Genomic DNA, 21,151 nt, shown 5'->3' with positions numbered 1-21,151 from the left:
TGAAAAAGAATCTCTCGATACAGAGGAGGGAGACGTTGTAGAAACAAAAGAACAAAAGTTAAACTAGTCCAATGGATTTGCATGACAATTGAGAAGGAGTGATTAATAAATGTAATAAATGAACTAACAGTTGCCTGTATTTTAGAGGTCATCTAGTAATTACTCAGAATTGATTCCTTTTGTCCTCTTAAAATCACAAACTCTCTTTGTGTACTTCTCTTTTGCAAAAACTTGCATTTCTTATGAGAGGAGATACCTTTTTGTGCATTTCTATTTGTTCAAATCATCTACAAGTCAAAATCTTGCTGCAGCCTTTCTTAGTTAATCTCAGTTATAATAATCATTTTCCAATTTTTATAGTGCTTAGTATTTCTATTTTAAAATGACACTAAGTATCTTCTCTTACCATAGATATTTGTGTTTATGTTTTATACACAAATATCTCTTAAATTATGCTGTAAGTTCCTTAAAGGGCATATGTGTATTTTTATTTATTTTAATATCTTCCTTGATGCCCTTGTTATATGGAAATTATAAAATACTTGTCGAATAAAATAAAACCTACAAGCTACTCAAAGGAGTGAGTTCAATAGCCAGTGATACTGACTGGAAGTAGCAGAGAAGGGACAGTGTGTCTGCTTCATCCATCTTATCCTTAGTTACTGGCATTTTTCTGGATCACAGTTATAACCACTTTCATTAAAAGTAATAGGGTCTTTGTTTTCCCCTAAAGTGACATTTCCTAGACTATATGAGCAAAAAATCTGAAAATCTTATCTTTCTTAATAACCTTTGCAAATTCTTACATAATTCTATAAAATTGGCTAAGCAGTATCTACTCTCAAAGAAATGTGGAGTGTGAAAACCTGAAAAAGTCAAGATTCTTATCTTTCAGAAGCTCAAAATGTCATTTTAATGTCTCTGTACATAAATCTAATTTCTTTTTTTTGATGACAACTTTTAGGATTTATTCTCAGCAACTTTCAAAAATAACATACATAATAGTCATTTAATTATAGTCATGTTGTACATTATCTCCTTAGTACTTATGTATCTTATTATTATTATTATTATTATTAAGATATCATTGTATATATACATTTGTATATATACAATCTTATAAAGGTTTCACATGAGTAACATTGTGGTTATTACATTCACCCATATTATCAAGTCCCTCCCAGTCCACACCCAATTGCAGTCATTGTCCATAAACATAGTAAGATGCTATAGAGTCACTGCTTGTCTTCTCTGTGCTGTACTGCCTTCCTCGTGACCCCTCTACATTGTGAGTGCTTATTGTAATGCCCCTTAATCCTTTTCTCTCTCGTCCCACCCCTGCTCACCACCCCCTCTCCTTAGGTAACTGCTAGTCCCTTCTTGGAATCTGTGAGTCAGCTGTTGTTTGGTACTTGTCTTTCTCCACCAGGCTTATTTCACTGTATAAGGATCTAATTTCTACTCATGTTTTAACAGTTATAGACATTTTTTTCCTTTTAGTTTTTTCTTTTTTTCTTTCCTCAATAGCTCAAATATTTAAGAGCCTAATTCATGCAGTACACTGAACACTTAAAGTATTATGAGGTGATACCTTACCTGGCCATTAGGAGATATTGCTGCTAATTTTCCTGAGAATTCTAGTTAGCACAACACTGCAGAGGTCTCAGATGTTTTTTAGAGATACCCAAAATTATGCCACTATTAATTAAATTTTTGTTTCTTAATATGTACATAAAATTTATTCTTACAAAAGATAATCATAGAGTACTCAAAATTATTTCTGAAATTTTATATCTATATCTATCTATGTCTATTTATATATTTATTTGTGTTTTACTTGAAGACTACAAATTCAGAAACACTTGTCCGGTGTTCAAGTCTTTTGGTGGGAGTTCTCAGCTGCTATTGTTATGTGGGTATAATAGCTGAAGAAGAAGCATATGAATCAGAATTATTTCAGAAAGCCAAGGTAGGAGAATTTACTCTAACAAAGATTTGGGTAAATTTGAGTGAAATGTATTCCTGTGAAAATTGGTGTATTTGTTTGGAAAAACAAATTTTTATGTAGTTTAACTCTTCCTCTTTCATTTATGCAGTCTGAGAAGAAGAAGTGATACTATCTGTCCTTCCATATATTTGGAATTATTTTAAGCCAACTATAAATATATTAACTGAAATAGTATCACGTTAAAATTTAATCTCATCAACAAAAATACTGATTTTTATCTGTATTTTGAAAAGTTTTTCCTGTGATCATTTACTCTAAAGAATCCTAGACTGAGCATTAATCAAGTAGGCTCTGCTCTAAGTGTGAAACTTACTTTCATCTCCAAGTACTGTTATGTCAGTGATGAGATTTGTAAGAACAGGGTATGAGATATGTCATTAAAAAATTGTTCATAATCTTTAATTATACTATATAACCAAGTATAATTTCTAAAAACACTTTAATATACCTCTTAAATAAAACTTTAAAAAGCAGTAACTAAACTGTAATTTTAACTGGAATTTGTATATTTTCTTTCTTCCTTAATAGTCTCTAATGCAGTGTGCAGGAGAAATTATCACTCTGTTTAAAAATAAGACAAATGAGGAATCTAGAATTGTTTCAGTGAGAAATATGATGAACCTTTGTACAAGCTGCTTGTGTCACTGTACCCAGGTAGGATGCCTTTGCTTGACAGTATAGCCTCTACGAGAGGTTGGTAACTGGTTGGTGGTGTTACCATTTTTTGGTCCATTCGTAAGTTTAGACACTGATTTAAAATTAAATTGAATATTAAATGAAGGTAGATCCAGAGGAATGAAGCAATAGGTATTCTGAGTATTTGATAAAACTACTTACATTATTTCAGGAAGGTTTTTCATTTTTTGTCACTTTTATATACACCTACATAGGTGATTCTTTTATTGCCAGCATATTTCATTCATTCATTTAATGAAAATGTATTGATTACTGGCTATGTGATGTGCATAGTGCACATCCAAAAAGTAAATACCCCAAAAGTAAACAATTCCAACACATACTGTTTCTTTTGCCTCTAACATTGGTAGGAGCACTACTGGGTATTATCTTTGTTTTGATTTGGAGCAGTCTTGAGAGGTAGCTGAGTTAGGTCAAAGTGTTGATGATAATTGGAAAAAACATTTTTAAAAGCTAATATTAAGTACATGTACATATATCAATGTTATTGGCATATATTACTGGCTTTGTACTATATTTTTCTGTGTTTTGGTATAAGTGCGGATGGAGAAGTGGAAGAATAAACTGATTTGAAATTATGCTTGCTTATGTTTAGGGTCAGTAGTTGGTATTTAATGTTCATGTGCAATGAAAGACATGTGCTATAGTTACTATTCTTAAAAAAAAAGGTTAGTGTTTTTGAAGCATTTTATATGTTGTGACCCTCACAGTAAACTTTATCCATGCTTTTTCTGATGGAGTATTTCTAGTATGAAAGAAAAATTCACATTTCATTCAAAGTAGAGAAATATCTGCCAGGAATAATTCTTTTAATTTCTTTGTTTACTTGATTTTTTGTTTGTCTTAATTATAGCACAGTCCAAATAAGATTGCATCTGGCTTTTTCCTACGATTATTAACATCAAAGCTAATGAATGATATTGCAGATATTTGTAGAAGTTTAGTAAGTATGCTTCTTGTTTTACTGCTGATCAGTTATTTCATTGTTTCTAAGATGCTTAAATTTTTTCATTGAAATCTCTTAAATAGGATGCATCTCACAGTATATGGCATCTTATATTTTTAAAACATGGAAATTAAAGTTACTTGCTTTTGGGAGGAGTATATTTGATTGCTTGATTGCTTTTTCATATCAGTACTTTTCTTAGTGCTTGGCTTTTAGTATTTCAGTAAATAATAATAGACTGAATCTTTGTGAGCTAATCATTCAGGGTCATAGCTATTTCTGTGTGACACTTTATCAAAACTGAAAATAATTCTCTATCCTTAAGAAAAAAACAAAGCCTTGCCAGACAAGCAGCTATTTTCACTGTGATACTTATTTTTCTTCTTCCTTACAAATAAGCTTATGCTACACATGCTCTTTTGTCTGGAACAGTGCCTGGCATACATAGTATAGATACTCAAATATGTATCGAATGAAAAAATTTGTAACTTACTTTCACTTAATTTTATAAGCTTTGGTCACTTTTCCATGTTGCTGTACACTGTTACTCCTTGCCTTTTTTTAACATTAGCATGGTATTTCATTAAATGGTAGTAGTATGTATGTATTTTTAGCCCATCTGATCTTAATATTTTAAGTGATTTCTATTTTTTTGTTAAAAGAGTGTTGTGGTAAAGTTTCTTTTACTTTTGGCTACTTATTCTTGTGCATGTGAAGGATGTTGAGTAAATTCTAGCACTGGGATTGCTTGTTCAAAAAGAATGAGTTTTACTTTTTGATGAATATTATCACTTTCCTCTGAAATATTCAGTCATCCCAATTTATACTTTTTGCCACAGCCTCATTAATATTGGTTATTATTAAGCTTAATATAAGAAATTTTTAAAGTTTGCCTAATATTCTGTTTTATAGACCTATTGCAGTTTATATATCCATTTTCCTATTGTTAGACATTTAATAGGAATAATACTGCAGTGTTTATACACATGAATCTTGAATTGTTTGATTAGATAAATTTTAACTACATCATGCATCTAAAAGAAGCCAACTCGAACATCTTTTTTCATCTTCTTTGAAGGCATCCTTTATCAAAAAGCCATTTGAGTATGGAGAAATAGAGTCAGTGGAAGAAGATACAGATGAAAATCGGATGGACATAGAGGATCAGTCATCCATGAATCTGTTTAATGATTACCCTGTTGATAGTGTTAGTGATGCAAATGAATCTGGAGAAAGTCAAGGTATTATTGGTAAGTACGTACATATTTCTTGGAATTTTTTTTGAACCTCTTTGTATTGATTTGGCATTATGAAAAACCTCAGAGATAATAATTTAATGCCATTTCATTTTCCCTTAGAGTAGTCTGTTTGTCCCTGCTATGCTTTTTAGATTTCTCTGGGTTTATTCTTCATAGGAGAAATTTAAAATAATTACTAACAATATAGAACCATATGATAGATTATTTAGAAAACAGGGGAGTGGAAAAGTACCTATAATGCTATAACTTGTCTTTTTCTGTTATTTCTCTATCAAAATTATAATCAATATCAACATTGAAATGCTTTTTTATATGCCTTGTCTGTTTTCTTTTAACATTAATTATAAGCAATTTTTATTTAGCTACTTGTATTGATAGTTATGCTTTTTGATGACTTCATAATATCCCAGTTAACATATATATCAATTTATTTGACCATTTTTTATTTTCAGAAATTGGAGTCCTATTTCTCCATAATTAACAGTGCTTCAGTGAATGTTTTGTCAATATACATTTTTCCATAGATATTTCTTGATGATAGAATCCTAGGATAAACTTCTATGAAGAATTTTGAAGCTTTTAGTATGTAATCAATTTCACCATAATTTTGCTTTCCATATACTTTCATCTCTAATTTTTTTTTTTGGTAGTGGGAGTTTATTGAGTTAGTGTTGAATATACTGTTGACCTTTGAACAATATGGTTTTGAACTGCATTATTTTCAATATATATATTGGGGAGAATTTTTTTGAAGATTTGTGAAAATTTGAAAAAACATTTTCTTTAGCTTAGTTTATTGTAAAATACAGTATATAATATAACATAAAATATGTGTTAATTGACTTTATGTTATCAGTAAGACTTCTGGTCAACAGCAGGCTGTTAAGTTTTGGGGGCATCAAAACTTATATAGAGCTTTGATTGTCCAATGGGTTGATGCTTCTGATCCTCACATTGTTTATAGATCAACTTTATGTGATTTTTATACCCCATCTTAGTTTTAATAAGTGCTTTTTATTTTTAGGTGCCATGAATCCTTTAGCTGAAGAACATCTGTCAAAGCAAGATCTACTTTTGTTAGATATGCTCAAGTTCTTGTGTATATGTGTAACTACTGCTCAGGCCAATACTGTGTCATTCAGAGCAGCTGATATTCGGAGGAAATTATTAATGTTAATTGATTCTAGTATGCTAGACCCTACTAAATCTCTCCACTTACACATGGTAAGTTAAGTGAAAGGAAGAAGCTCTTCACTTCTGTGTGGTGTTGCTAGCTGGATGTACTGAACTGACGTATGAGAATAATGTACTACCTTTCAGGTCTTGAAATTGCTTCCTTGAGAAATGAATCTGAGACTAGTTGTAAAATACTTTTAATATGCTGTGAAAAAATCTTAAGTGGATACTGAAACTTAGAAACTTCCATGGACTTTAGGATAGATTTATTTTCTGCATATATAGTAGATATAATTAATTATTGTAAATTATTTTAAACTAGGCCAAGAAATACAGACTCTGAATGTAAAAATAATACATATAACATTGTAGTTGAAGTCTGAATCTTGCCTTGACCTTATATATATGCTTTAAAATTTTTTTGATAGAACTTTAAGGTGACAGTAAAATTATAATACTAAGAGAACTCCCATATTCTCTGTATAAGCCTCTACAGTTAACATTTTACCACATTTACCTTTTCATTCTATGAGAATGGAAACATTTTTTTTTCTGAACCACTTTGAGATTAAGTTGCAGACATGAGGACCCTTATATTATAATTCAGGGTGTACCCTAAAGCAGTGATGCTCTCCTGTATAACCAAAGTTTAGTAGTCAGGAAATTAACAGTTTGTCATTACATTTTAGTTGTGAAGGCCCTTCATTCTCTTTTTCAGTCTGGAACCGTTCCTTCATTTTTTCTTATTTTTCAGGACCTTCATATTTTTGAATAGTACAGCTACTTGCTCTATAGAGTCCCTCATTTTGAGTTTGTCTTATGCTTCCTCATGATTCAGTTTAGGTTTAGACTTTAGTGAGAATATTAGAAAGTAATCCTCCTGCCCTACTCTATCATTCTGTCCATCTGTTGGTAGATGTCTCTGATTCCAGTCCAACATCGTAGGATTTGTGGGCCATCCCTTTACCCATGTGCTGGTGGCCATTTGGGGGGAGCTCCTGGCTCACTGAGGTGAGTCCATGGTCACGTGCCTGGTCCCAGCATATCGGCACACGTGTCAGGTGATTTCCCCAACCCTAATTAGAACCTCTTGCAAACATGCAGCTTGAGTCCCTGGTAGAATCCCTGGTCATGTTCTAGCTGTGGCAAACATAATGGTTCATGCCTTTAACCTTGTTTTTGGTCCCTCTGATTGTGATCTTGCAAACAATCTGGTCATGTCTCCAGCCCTGACCAGTGCGGAGGGCTGTATGCTTTTTTTGAAGCTTTGATGTTTAAAGTGACTTTAAGACACTCAGTAATATCACACACATTATCTTGAGAAATATTTAATATGGTCCAATTTCATGTTCTTTTATTATATCTGAGAAAGTAAGAAACATTTTTTTACACAGAACCGATAGTAAAAAAGTTTTCTCATTTCTTACTACAGCTAGAGAATTATTTGGTAGCTCTCAGAAACCAGCTGCCTAAACTACCATTACAATTGGTAGCTGTTGAGCAGCCCCTTGTATTCACAGTACCATGGAGAGCCTTACAAGGTTGTCTTAGTGGAAGGTAGGGCAAATTTTTTACTTCTCCCCTGCCCATGATTATCTCTGCTTTCCAGAATTACTAACAGAATATATTCTAACCATTGAAGTCTTATCCCCAGGCGTTATTTTGAGAGGGTGGGAACATAATATAGTTTCAGATTCTTGCTCAGGCTCTTAACCCCAACAGTGGTAACTTTCTTTTTTCAGTTCCTACAATAAATAAACACCTTTATTCATTTCCTTTAATCCTCACAGTAATTTGTCCAGGTAAATAAACACCTTTATTCTTTTCCTTTAATCCTCACAGTAATTTGTCCAGGTAAGTGCTCTATCCCCAGGTGAGAGTACAAATGCTCAGTTGACAAGGTAAGTTTTGTAACCAGACAAATAATGTGTTGTGGTGCTGAGATCTGAATCCAGCTCTGTTGAACTTCACACCCTTTCTAAAATTATACTGCCTCTTTTAAAAATTCACTGCTTTTGATAACTGTTGGACCACTGTGTTGTACATTTGAAACCAGTAGCAGTGTATCAATGATACTTCAATAAAAAAAAATTCACTGCTCTTGTGTGTGCACATGTGCGCACATTAATATATGAATTTATGGTTATATATAGATGTATTTAAATTAAGCAAGTGATCTATGAAAAAAATAATTTTTTTCTCCCCAACTATCTTAGTATCTAGTGCTCTTAAAAGAGCTTCCTGGAGAAGAATATCCTTTGCCAATGGAAGATGTTGTTGAACTTCTAAAACCGCTATCGTAAGAATTTAAAACTGTATGTTATGTTAACTTTAAATTTATTAACCATTGATGTGTTCTTTTATGTTTATAAAGTTTAACTTTTTCCACCACAGCAGTGTGTGTTCTTTGTATCGCCGTGACCAGGATGTCTGTAAAACAATTTTAAACCATGTTGTTCATGTAGTGATGAACTTATGTCCAGGCAGTATGGACCCTGAGAACACAAGCGATGCTCAAGGACAGTTTCTAACAGTAATTGGAGCATTTTGGTAGGTACAAACATTTTGTGGAGTTTTTAGTTTTCTTTCTACTCCTTCTGGATACAAATGCAGATTTTGCATTTCTGCATTAGTGATTTCTTCTGATCCTCGATTGCAACCATATACATCTTTTAACAGTAGTAATTTGTGTTTCCCTCAATTGTTTAAAGAACTTAGATTGTTTCTTGTCTCAAGCTTGGCTTTCTAAAGTGTCTTTAGTGTCTTTCCCTGTGAATTTTGAATCACTTTATAATTTGACATGTTGGCAAATAAAGCAAAGTGTAGCAAGTCTAAATCAATTCAAGTTTATGTTCCTAAAATGAACAGATTGGCCCTGTCACCATCCTGTTATTTCATGCATGTGTGTGTGAGGTAACACCATAATACTTATATAGGGGTTCCTATATATATAGAGAGCCCATATACCATTTGATTGGTAAGGACTTCTGAATCAGTAAAGAATGTGGTTTTGAATCTTTGATATAACAACAAGAATTTTATGAACTGTTTTCCTTTCACAATAAGTTTACCATAATGTTAGCTGAAGTATGATAGTTCGCCAATGAAGCATAGTCATGTAAAACAAGTAGTATACATTAAAATGAACTTCTTTTCAAACTAATTTCCTTTAGCTGGAATTTTTTGGAAGGTAAGAATATTGGCATTAATGAGAATTAAATTTAGCATGGAAAGAAATTATGGAGGCAACCTAGAATAACCCTACCAGTGATTGTTTTGACAGTGCTTTTATTGGAATAATTATTTGACATTGAAACACTTTCATTTCAGGCACTTAACAAACGAGGGAAAATGCATATTCTCTGTAAGAATGGCTCTAGTAAAATGTCTTAAAACTTTGCTTGAGGTGAGTTACTCCACATTAAATATTTGTAAGGTTTCTGTGAAAAATTTTAAGTAGACTTTATTTCTTTTGGTTAATGGGTGATTTTTCTCTTAGTATTTCATATTTAACTTCAGTTGTTCTTTTCCCATAGGCAGATCCTTATTCAAAATGGGCTATTCTTAATGTAATGGGGAAAGACTTTCCTGTAAATGAAGTATTTCCACAGTTTCTTGCTGATAATCATCACCAAGTTCGTATGTTGGCTGCAGTGTCAATCAATAGGTAATGGGTCAGATATTTGTGAAGCGTCTGGAATGTTGCAGGTGGCAATGCAATATCTAGCACAATCATAATTCACTAGTTGTGATATTAAAAATAGCTAACACTGAGTATATACTGTAGGCCTGGCATTTTACGTTTTCTCTTAATTCTGACAACTCTCTCAGATACTGTTGTTTTCTCCAATTTATGGAGGAAAATTCTGTGTCTTAGAAAAATAAAGTAACTCGCTCAGTGCCATTCAGCTAATAAGTGATTGAGTTGAATTAAATATGTTTACTACCACTTACGGGTGATACAGAATGTTTGGATATTACTGTGATATTTTTTGAGTTTGTAAAATGAAAATGATCACATTTTACATTGCGATGATTACAATTATTTTTATTTAAGTGAACATACAGTTATGCTCTGGAATAACTCTATGATAGGGATCTGTTTTATGTTTAGAATCTGAAAAAGAAAATAATAATTTCTTAGGACTGCATGTTTATCAGGTTATTGAGTTGATTTTACAACTCTACATCACAACCTTCCTCTGTGTTTCCCACCTCACATTTCCTGTAAATAAAGCCCTTCTCTGCTTTATTTTTCTCTGTAGCATTTGTCACCACTTGAAATAGGATATTTTAACACATTTACCTGGGTGTAAGCTCTTAGGCAGTTTTGTCTGTTCTGTTCATTGCTGTATATTTAGCATCTAAAACAATGATTGGTATGTGATAGGTGTTTAATAATTTGTAAAATGAGCATTTTTTAAAAAGGAATTATGCTTTAAAAATATCAAAGCTAAAAATCTTCTGACTCAGAATTTTACTGTTCAAATAGAAGTGACCAATAATTAAAGATCTCTATAAAGATATATTGCCCCAGTAGTCACAAATAATGTATGTGTTAGATAACCTAATGTATACTATGTGTATTAGATTACCTAATCCAAGGTTTGAATACACTCACAGTAATATTTTCTAACTTCTCAGGTTTGGGATTCTTTTCAATAGTACTATAGTGCATTGTGAGGGTTGCTAATGAATGTGTACTTTACTTCAAGTTCTTAAAAGATAGAAAATATGTATACCGAAGTTAGAGATCAAGTGTTATATAGGACCCTAAGTTGAATGTAATTAAGCATTGTAGTGGTGGCATTGAAAAAGTCTTTTAAAATTAAAAAAAAGTATAAATTCAAGAATGGCATGAATATATAATTTCTGTTTTTGTTGTTTACTTATTAGATACCCAGTATTGGACTATTTTAAGAGAGGTTAGAAAAATTGGAGGAGTCAAAGGAATACCAAAAAGTATATAAGTTGTGTTTACTAAAAAAGCATGAAGGAGAAAATTGACTAAGGAGTTTGTCCTTAAATATGATAGTGTATTATGCAAAAAGTGTATTGTTCAATTCTTTTCTATCACATAAAAAAAATTGTAATGGAACATCAAGACATTAAGCTATCCACTTTCAGGGGATAAGATGAGTTTTTAAATATTAGAGCAGGTTGACATAAGAGTCTATAGCTTCTTTTCCCAGAGGACAGTTTTTTTTTCTGACTAGTTTGAGTTCAGAGCTATTCAGGTTTGGGCAATAAGCTAAGAGATCTTTTGAGACCCTTTTAGTTCTAGGAGAAAATGAAGTATATGGTAAAGACTCTAATATTAAGCAGTGGATCTCAGCCTGTTTAAGTGACTCAGATTTCATTAAACTCTTGAAAGAAGACCTAGCATGTTCATATGTCTCACAGAGAGGTTTATTTTTGTCCTATAGTATGCTTTGGAAAGCAAGATTTAAGTAAAAAATTATTTCACTTTTTGCTTTTTTTTTTCCTGTAAGGTTATTCCAGGATGTGAAACAAAGAGGTTCTTCCACACTATTGAAAGCACTTCCTTTGAAGCTTCAGCAAACGGCTTTTGAAAATGCATACTCAAAAGCTCAGGAGGGAATGAAAGAAGTGGTAATTTCAGTAATGCACATTTGCTGTTATCATGTACTTGCTGTAAATATGCTATATATTACTTTACCAAGTTTGGCCTAAGACAGTTTTTGCATCCAGTACTTACAATATAAAGCTAGACTAAAACTGTATGAATTGATTGCAATTGCCTTATGTATAGAATATGTAGGTTAGAATTTGTCGAATAGTGGCAATTTCTTTTGGTTCAACTATATGTAGCATTTTTATGGGAAACTGAAAATTTGCTGAGCTTATATTGGAGTATAAATAGCTTTCTTTTTTATTTAAAATATCTTTTTTTGTAAGATCTGATTACAAGCTAATTCAGAGAACAGGTAATAGTAGGAAGAAATGGATTGAGAAAAATGTTCTAATAAGGGAAGATCAAATTATCTTGCTGTTCTTCAGTGAACCATGTGATTTTCATACTTCTCTGTAGAGTATTTTTTCTTAAAATGGCAAAAGTTGTGTTAGTGTTAGAATTTATTTATTCATTTATTTATGCCTTGATTTGTTTGTAAAAAGTATGAGGTGGTTAATCAAATGGCTCTCTAATCTATGATAGCATAAAACTGAAAAAGACAGTTGCATGAAAGAATGTGAATTTAGAAAAAGATTTTAATAGATTAAACAGATGAGTGTAAATAATACAGAATTTTGTAGAGATAGCACATATTACGTATTTAAAATATGCCTGTTGTGCAAAAAAAGGAATGGCAGTAGTTCTTTTGGAAACAGACCTAAGAAGTTTTGTATCTTGAGAACAATTTTTGTCTTAGATGTCGTTAAGAGAAGCATACTGTCATGAACAAGTTGATAAAAAGAACTTAAGTCTTGTGTACATTTTAGAGGGCAGCTAACATGTTGGGTTTGGTTCTGAGTAAAAGTAGATATTGAGAGAGTCTGTAGATCCATCTCTTAAGAGGAATAGGTGAAGGAGCTGAGTTAGTGGGAACCTCATAACTATTTTCAGATGTGTCAGTGATTGACATTTAGTAAAGGAATTAGGTCCTTACTTTATTTTGTTCCAAAAAACAGAATCAGGATCAGTGAGTAGCAGTTTTCTAAAGGTGAAGAGAAACATTTGTCAAGTATAGCTAGTCAAAAAATATACCCAGCTATTGGGATACTATAATGATTGATAATTAATAGAAGCATACAAGTATCTTTCTATCTAGTTGGATGATTTTATTCTTCCTTTTGATAATATATATCACAGTATTTTTGAAAGTATAAGGAGCTATATATTTAATTATTATAATACAAGCATCTTGAAGGTGTCCTTCATAATTGAAGAGGGGCCATTAATCTCCTTGTCTTGCAATTCGATTCTTTTTCTTTAAAGTGCTTTATATATTGCTTAAATGTTCCATAAGATCTTATCAAAAGCAGTCTTTCCCACTCTGGAAACTTTATTTCCTCAAAGTCTCTTACTCTTAGCTCTATCACTGTAGGAATTTAAAACTGTTGACTGGCTGCTTAAATGTTGTATGGTTTACTTTGATTTTAGCCTGATTGGTTTATTGTAATGTTTAAATATTTACATTGCATTATTGTTTTTCAAACTCTTTGAAGTCCCACAGAGCTGCAAACCCTGAACTTTTGGATGAGATTTATAATAGAAAGTCTGTTTTACTGATGATGATAGCTGTGGTTTTATACTGTAGCCCTATCTGTGAAAAACAGGCTTTGTTTGCCCTATGCAAGTCTGTGAAAGAGAATGGATTAGAACCCTACCTCATTAAAAAGGTACATGTAGATGACTATTTTTCTTATAATCTTCCTTGGGTAACTTAAACAAAAAAGTTAAAGGTAGATTTTTCAAGTGGCACTTACTAAAGACTTGGAGACAGTTTTATTTTTTATATTTGGAATATTAGAAAGCAGCAACTCTTCAGTGTATTTATTCATGTGCACAGTGTCATTTTACATTCAGCTTTAAGAGCACTCCCAAGGCATTCATTGCATAATAAGAGTGAATGACTCTCATCACCCAGACCAGGCCCTCAGGAATAGCATTTATTGAGGGAAACACATGGCACAAAGAGCAGAAGCAAGTGTTCTGCCTGGTAGATTCTGGGTCAGGACATTGGGATCTAGCAGGGCAAGAAGGTAAATTACAGAGCTGTGAATCTTTTGCGTGACTCAGGAAGGAAGACTAGAGTCCAGCCTTGCAATTACATTAGCACAGTGTTGTAGAATGTTCGCCTCTGCCCTGTTCTAGCACTTCAGCATTCATGATTTGGGAAGTTCCAGGCCTTTCATTGTAGTTTTTCACATAAGGACGTAGTGGCCTGATAGGTCGTTCATCATTCTACCAGCATGATTTCCGGGGAGCTTTACAGTAGGTTAACCTATAGGTAATCTGTCATAGAAAGGTGAACCTTTTACTCCTCAGTATTAAAACAAGTTGTCTTTTTTTTTTTTTAAGTCTACTGTTGCACTACCTAATTATTGTTGTAAATGAAATACAGTGTTTGGATTTTTCTTATTTGGATTTAGAACTGACAAGAATTATTTTACTTTAGATCTTCCTTTGAAATGTAATCAAAACTTAAAATTAGAAAAGTGCAACCTATTTTTCCATGTTTATTAATTGAACATTTATTAAGGGTTTGCTATGTGCCAGGCACTGTGCTATTATATTGAATACATTTTTCTCATTAAGTCTTGCTAAAGTAGGTACTTTTATTATCCCCATTTCATAGATGAGGAAATCAAGGTGTGGAAAAGTTAAATGAATACTTCAGTCATATTACAAATAAATATTAACAAGAACTTAATATTTCATTGTATCATTGATTTATTATTTCATTGTTTTCTTAAAGGTTTAACTTCTTTATGATTTATACAGGTTTTAGAAAAAGTTTCTGAAACCTTTGGATATAGGCGTTTAGAAGACTTCATGGCTTCTCATTTGGATTATCTGGTTTTGGAGTGGCTAAATCTTCAAGATAGTGAATATAACTTATCTTCTTTTCCTTTTATTTTACTGAACTACACAAATGTTGAGGATTTCTATAGGTAGGTCTACATATGGCACATGTGAAATATGTTTGATCGTTCTCCTCCCACTGTACACACACACATGCACAGGGCTGGGAGGCTGCGTGGTATGAGAAGCAGGAGAGCTTGTTTTAATGAAAGCGTGTTGAAGAGAATCACTGGACTCAGTATCTGGTCCTAGCTATGTGACTTTAGGTAAGCCATGAAAACACCTTTTGGACCTTGGTTTTTTAATTGGTAAAGTAAGGGAGTTACACAAGGAGATCTTTACGGTCTCTTTCATGTTTAATTGTTGATAATCTCTGAAAAATCTAAGATAAATTACCAGTGCCTGATTATTTCTCCTTGTTTCTCTTTTTTGCTGCTTGACTATGGACTATTTAGTCATTACTTTTATTAAATTTCAAGTTTAATGTAAAAGTATTTACTTTGTTAACTCTAACTCTGGAGAAGAAACTTTGGAAATGCAGATGTTTGAAACAACTAAAGAGTAATGTTTAGATGGTCAGGATGATGGGCAGGCAGTTCATAATTGTTTAGTGGTCCTTATTGTTCTTTCACTTTGGCAATAACAATATTTACATTTATTCTTTGAATTTATGTACTGCTTTCACATTCTATTTTGCTATAATTTTACATAAATTATTTGTAGTCAGTGTTCTTACTATTGCAATATCTTCTTACCGCAGAAGAAATAAATGTAAATTAAATTCCCACCTACTTTTGATCACAGAATTAGGGTGATGTATTCTAAAATGCCTCTGTTTTTTTAATGTGATTATTTAGTGTTTATTTAACTTCATTTCTCCATTTATAAAATTAGTAAGAGTCCTTAATGATCTGGATAAAGTGATGCTTGGGTGCCCATTAAAGCATTTTATTATTTTAACTATATTGTAAAATCTTTCTTTGAAAAGTTATATATATTTAACAAATAATTCTGTATTTTTAGATCTTGTTATAAGGTTTTAATTCCACATCTGGTGATTAGAAGTCATTTTGATGAAGTGAAGTCCATTGCTGATCAGATACAAGAGGATTGGAAAAGTCTCCTAACAGACTGCTTTCCAAAGATTCTCGTGAATATCCTCCCTTACTTTGCCTATGAAGGTACAGGAGACAGTGGCATGGCACAGCAAAGAGAGACTGCTACCAAAGTCTATGATATGCTTAAAGATGAAAACATATTAGGAAAACAGGTATGGCTTCAACTTTTAACTACTTCTTATCTCCTAACTGAGATGGATCTTAAAATTTTTAAGTCTATTTATTCATTTATGCACTTAAACTTAGTATTTGGTAATCACTGTCTAGCAGAGGCAATTCATGAGTTCTTTTTTGTTGTTATATAGTGTTCTTTTCTTTTGATGGGCTTTTAAATGAAATTGTTTTTAATCAGAAATTTAGAAAAAACTTTAGAATACTTTTTATTGCTTTTTCCTTTTTAAAATTTATTTTAATTAGTAGTGATACATGAATGCAAACTTGTTGTTAAATTCAAACAATACAATACTGAACAGTGTATAGATTTTCTCCTTTTTTCTTTTTTTGCTGAAATGATGGCATGGATCATTAATAATATATGCCTGAGGGGAAGGGTAGGATCTTCACATTAGGTTCCTTTCTTGTCACATTGCAAAATACTTTTTTTTTTAGCAAGTGTGTTTATAAACCTCTTTGTTCATCAAGTAAATCAGCCATTTGCCTTTTGGCTTAGATTTAAAACTTCACAGTTCTCATTCATTTGGGTGAAGTATAATGGAGTAGGCCCATTCTTTATTTTTAGAGAATTATGCCCTTTGTGAGATTACCTGTGGCAGGAAGCAGATTGATGGAGAGTCTGCTTCTGTCAGGGAGGATTTTGGTCTCTTGTTAATGACAGGGGATTATGGGTAGCTTCAGAATATAGGATGCCAACCAAATAGAAATCTGGGGATAAGTCATGCAGGGAACAAAGAGATGATTATTGCCAGTCACTGGGAATTCTTTTTTTTTTCTTTTGTGTGGGGGGGATTCTTATTAGTAAAATTCTGTAAACGAGATAGAGTTCCCAAAAAAATCAATAGTGAAGTGCAGATTGAGGAACAATATGGATCAGTGGGGAATTTGTTGGCAGGAAAATTATTAGGTTGAGGAATTTAATGTTAAACCTAAAGCCTCAGTCAATTAAAGTGATTATTTAAAATTAAAGAGTTAGTTTGAGGGAGTCTTGTTTGATATGATTTCCCCACTTTCCTCTCAGTCTACAGGTTGGCTGCTGCATAGCAGAAGAAAGTGTAGTTAACTGTATGTCAAAGATTTTAGATCTTTGGTAATTTATTTCCTTCACTGAATAAATTTGGAAATGAGGCAATAATATCAGCTCCTTGAGTTGTTTTATAAGTTATGGACATAAAAATTTAAATGTATTTTAATTTTATATCATTGCAGATTGATCATTTATTCATTAGCAATTTACCAGAGATCGTGGTGGAGTTACTGATGACATTCCATGAACCAGGAACTTCTGGTACCAGCCAAGGCACTTCAGGGTATGGGTATTTTAAACTTAGAGAATTGAATCAGCTGCAATTTGAGAAGTTCCTTATGAAGTTTACTGGTTGACACCTTCCAATGTCTATTTCAGTTTTTAAGCATGCACTCTGCTTTTTTTTAAATTTAAATTTAAATTTTTTAAAGTAAGATATCATTGATATACAATCTTATGAAGGTTTCACATGAGCAGCATTGTGGTTTCAACATTCACCCATATTATCAAGTGCCCACTGACCCCATTGGAATCACTGTTCATCAGCGTGGTAAGATGCTATAGAGTCATTACTTGTCTTCTCCGTGCTGTACTGCTTTACTGTGGTCTATTTCATGGCACTTGGCTTTTTAAATTGTTTCTTTAAGAATAACTACCTTTGAATTAAAATAATTACATATCTGCTTCTACTGAAACGAATCCACATTAATTGTTCTTCCTGGTTGACCACCTTGTTTGCAAATCCAGTGACATTTCTCCATCTTTCTGTAATTGTTGAGCATTGTGCCATCTGTTGACTCCTGAAATTTTCTTCTTCATGACTTATTCCTTGTTCTCTTCTCCCAGTCTATGATGCATGTTTCTGTATCACCTTTTCTCTGTCACGCTCTTTTGCTATCAGAATCTTAATGTACTACAATTTTATTTGTATGTGAAACCCACTTGATTGTATATGAAAGTATTTTTCCAGCTTGATTGTAAGCTACTTAAAAGCACACTTTACATTTTTTAAAATATGTCCTAACAGTGCTAGGCATATAATATAATATCTATCAAAGTATGTTTACTAATATAGTTTCACTTGATGTAAATAGTATTTGATTGCTATGTCTTAAAATATTACTGCATTTGCAGTACTAACATCGAGATTTAATTCACATATGACATGAAGTAGTATTAAGGCTGATTTGTGGCATTGCCATTAACTTTATAAAAGATATCTTAAGCAAATCATTTAAAATTAATTGTCATAGAAGGTAAAGGTATTTATATATATTGATGAATTTATATAGATTGGGGTATGTCATTCATTATTTTATTAAAAGTCTAGATTTTCAGTAGGAAATTACTTTAAAATTTGGAGTTGTTATAAGCTAAATTTTCTTTCTGGAAGTTCACTGGTCTGTCAACAAAATCTGTTTTTTTCTTGGTTCTGAAAATAATGACTGCATTTTTTCCTGTAACTATTAGGGATTTGGATCCTGCTCCTAATCCACCTCATTTTCCGTCACATGTAATTAAAGCAACATTTGCCTACATCAGCAATTGCCATAAAACCAAACTTAAAAGCATTTTAGAAATTCTTTCCAAAAGCCCTGTAAGTATACATTACTTGGATAATTACTGAAGAGAGAATTCTTTCTTTTTCAGCTAGAAAATATGTGTAATTAAATTGTAGAAAGTATAAACAGAAGGAAAATTCTCATTTACCTTAAGAAGGATAAATTAAGAATTAAGAAGGAAAACACTCACTTATGAGTTTATATCTAGGTATTTTACTTATCATTATTAAATTGAAATACGTTAAATATGAGGCCTGAATTTCATGAAATGTCAGTCATATATTGGCTTAGGCAATATATATTTTTTAAGGAATATACTGTTAGTGTTTACAAAATGAAAACTACAGTTTAAGATAGTAATTTTCTTAATGTAGCATTTTGCATTTGATACCAAACCCAAAACTAAATTCTATTAATTTAGTTATTTTGAATATAAAGTATATTTAATATAGCTGAGTTTTTGTGATTAGAAGAGTTTTTACTAAAATGTATCTTTATTTTCTAGGATTCCTATCAGAAAATTCTTCTTGCCATATGTCAGCAAGCAGCTGAGACAAACAATATTTATAAAAAGCATAGAATTTTAAAAATATATCACCTGTTTGTTAGTTTATTACTGAAAGATATAAAAAGTGGCTTAGGGGGAGCTTGGGCCTTTGTTCTTCGAGATGTGATTTATACTTTGATTCACACTATCAACAAAAGGTAAATAATATCTTTAGACCAATATATAAGTCATTTTTCTACCCTATTATCTAAAATGAACTTTATGCTTACAAGGGCAAGAAATCAGAGTATTAATTTCTGAATTTTGTATTTTGATATATAATTCTTTAAAAATTGTATTACTACTTCTCCAGTTTTAGAAATATTAAGTACTAAGGGTCTTCAATATCCTAACAATAAATATCCTAATTTTAGATGTCCTGAAACATGTGTTATGGTTCTGGTCAAAAATTGTCATGGATATGGGTTGGGAGGGTTCCCCACACACATCCAAGGAATTCTCTGGACACCAGCTGGGTGTCCTGCAATTCAACTCAGTTTGATACTGTTTACCCAGAGATAGTGTGAAGTTCCACAGGTGAAGGGATCAGTCCTACAAGACTGCCCCTTTCTTTTTCAGACGCCAGTTGAAAGCCCAGAATATTACCTGTGCTTCTAACCGACCAGATATAGATTAGAGGTTCCTGTGACCCTTCTTTGGGTTTGGTTAATTTGCTAGAATGGTTCACAGAACTGAAGAAACCTGTTTACTCACTAGATTGCTGGTTTATGTAAATGAGTGTAACTTTCACAAAGTTTGAAGAGCTAGATTGAAGAGATACACACAGCGAGGGACGGGGAAAAGGCACAGAGCTTCCATGGAACTCTCCCCACATCTGCACAGGTTCACCAACCCAAAAGCTCCAAAAGCCTGTCTTTTTGGGTTTTTATTGTTTTACAGAGGCAGGATTGATTAAATCATTTAGCCACTGGAGACTGATGTAACCTCCAGCCCCTCTATCCACCCCAGAGGTCAGAGGGTTGGGACTGAAAATTCCAGCCCTCTTAATCACATGGTAGATAAACATAACAAAAGACACCTTTATTGCTCCTTACAGGAAATTCCAAGAGTTTTAGGAGCTCCCTGCTAGAAACAGGGATGAAGGCCAAATGTATATTTCTTATTATAAATCACAGCCACAATTACTATAGGGTTGTATATTCAGTTTACCATCTCTATTCCTTTCCATTGATTTTAATGATATTTCTATTATTTGTTTCCTTATTAGTTGATAATGTTGCCATCAACTAAATGTAAGTCCTTCAGAGCACGTGAAAAAATCTGTTTCCATTTTGTTTTCTCATATTTTTGTTTTTGGCCTTTTAAAAATATCTCAGTTTTTGCTTTAATCTAAATAATGTGCATATATAGCCATTCAATCTCTTTCGTTCACTATTTTTTTAAGTTTTTTTATTGTAGCAAAATACATAATATAAAATTTGTCATTTTACTAATTTTTAAGTGTCCAATTCAGTGATATTATGTTCTCAGTGTTGTGCAACCATCAATACTGTTTCTAAAACTTTTCATTACCTCAAACAGAGTACCTGTACCCAGTAAGCAATAGCTTTGCATGCCCACTTTCCTTACCTCTGAGGACCTCTAGTCTCCTGTCTCTGTGAATTTGCCCATCCTAGGTATTTCATATAAGTGGAATCAAAATATTTGTCCTTTTGTATCTGGCTTATTTCACTTAGCATAATGTCTTCAAGTTTGATCTGGTATGTATCAAAACCTCATTCCTTTTTATGGCCAAGTAACATTCCATTGTATATATATATATACCATATTTTGTTTATCCATGCACCTCTGATGACACTTGGGTTGCTTCCACCTTTTGGCTGTTGTGGACAGTGCTGGAATGCACATTGGTATACAGGTATCTGAGTGTCTTTAATTCTCTTTTGTGTATATACTTAGGAGTGGCATTGGTGGGTTACATAATAATTCTGTGTTTAACTTTTTGAGGAATTGCCAAGATGTTTTCCATAGCAGCTGCACCATTTTATGTTCCACCTGCAGTGTACAAGAGTCCCAGTTTCTCCACATCTTCAGCTAAACTTTTTATTTTCTGTTTTTTTTTTTATTAT

At 32.5% G+C, this 21,151-nt stretch overlaps 1 protein-coding gene across 14 annotated transcripts in view; it reads left to right on the top strand.

The window, feature by feature from the left end:
• The window catches only part of ATM (ATM serine/threonine kinase), a 125,927-nt gene that overhangs the window by 30,752 nt on the left and 74,024 nt on the right, over positions 1-21,151 (top strand). For 13 of the 14 annotated variants that reach the window (XR_012132505.1, XM_073239309.1, XM_073239308.1 and 10 more), the window contains 16 exons: positions 1,844-1,969; positions 2,537-2,662; positions 3,558-3,647; positions 4,729-4,900; positions 5,934-6,133; positions 8,302-8,384; positions 8,480-8,635; positions 9,416-9,491; positions 9,622-9,752; positions 11,578-11,740; positions 13,274-13,447; positions 14,553-14,722; positions 15,657-15,903; positions 17,135-17,235; positions 18,423-18,549; positions 19,020-19,219. Coding sequence is in view for 13 of the 14 variants with exons in the window: in XM_073239309.1 (XP_073095410.1) it covers positions 1,844-1,969; positions 2,537-2,662; positions 3,558-3,647; positions 4,729-4,900; positions 5,934-6,133; positions 8,302-8,384; positions 8,480-8,635; positions 9,416-9,491; positions 9,622-9,752; positions 11,578-11,740; positions 13,274-13,447; positions 14,553-14,722; positions 15,657-15,903; positions 17,135-17,235; positions 18,423-18,549; positions 19,020-19,219 (2,342 nt within the window). In the remaining variant the exon portion in view is untranslated. The remainder of the gene's footprint in view (positions 1-1,843; positions 1,970-2,536; positions 2,663-3,557; positions 3,648-4,728; positions 4,901-5,933; positions 6,134-8,301; positions 8,385-8,479; positions 8,636-9,415; positions 9,492-9,621; positions 9,753-11,577; positions 11,741-13,273; positions 13,448-14,552; positions 14,723-15,656; positions 15,904-17,134; positions 17,236-18,422; positions 18,550-19,019; positions 19,220-21,151) is intronic. The other variant, XM_073239304.1, reaches the window with a different exon arrangement.

Source organism: Manis javanica, chromosome 6 (assembly GCF_040802235.1).
Source record: "Manis javanica isolate MJ-LG chromosome 6, MJ_LKY, whole genome shotgun sequence".
In the NCBI taxonomy this organism is placed as follows: domain Eukaryota; kingdom Metazoa; phylum Chordata; class Mammalia; order Pholidota; family Manidae; genus Manis; species Manis javanica.
Note: the sequence above shows the minus strand (reverse complement) of the source record. Positions and strands in the feature narration are given on the sequence as shown.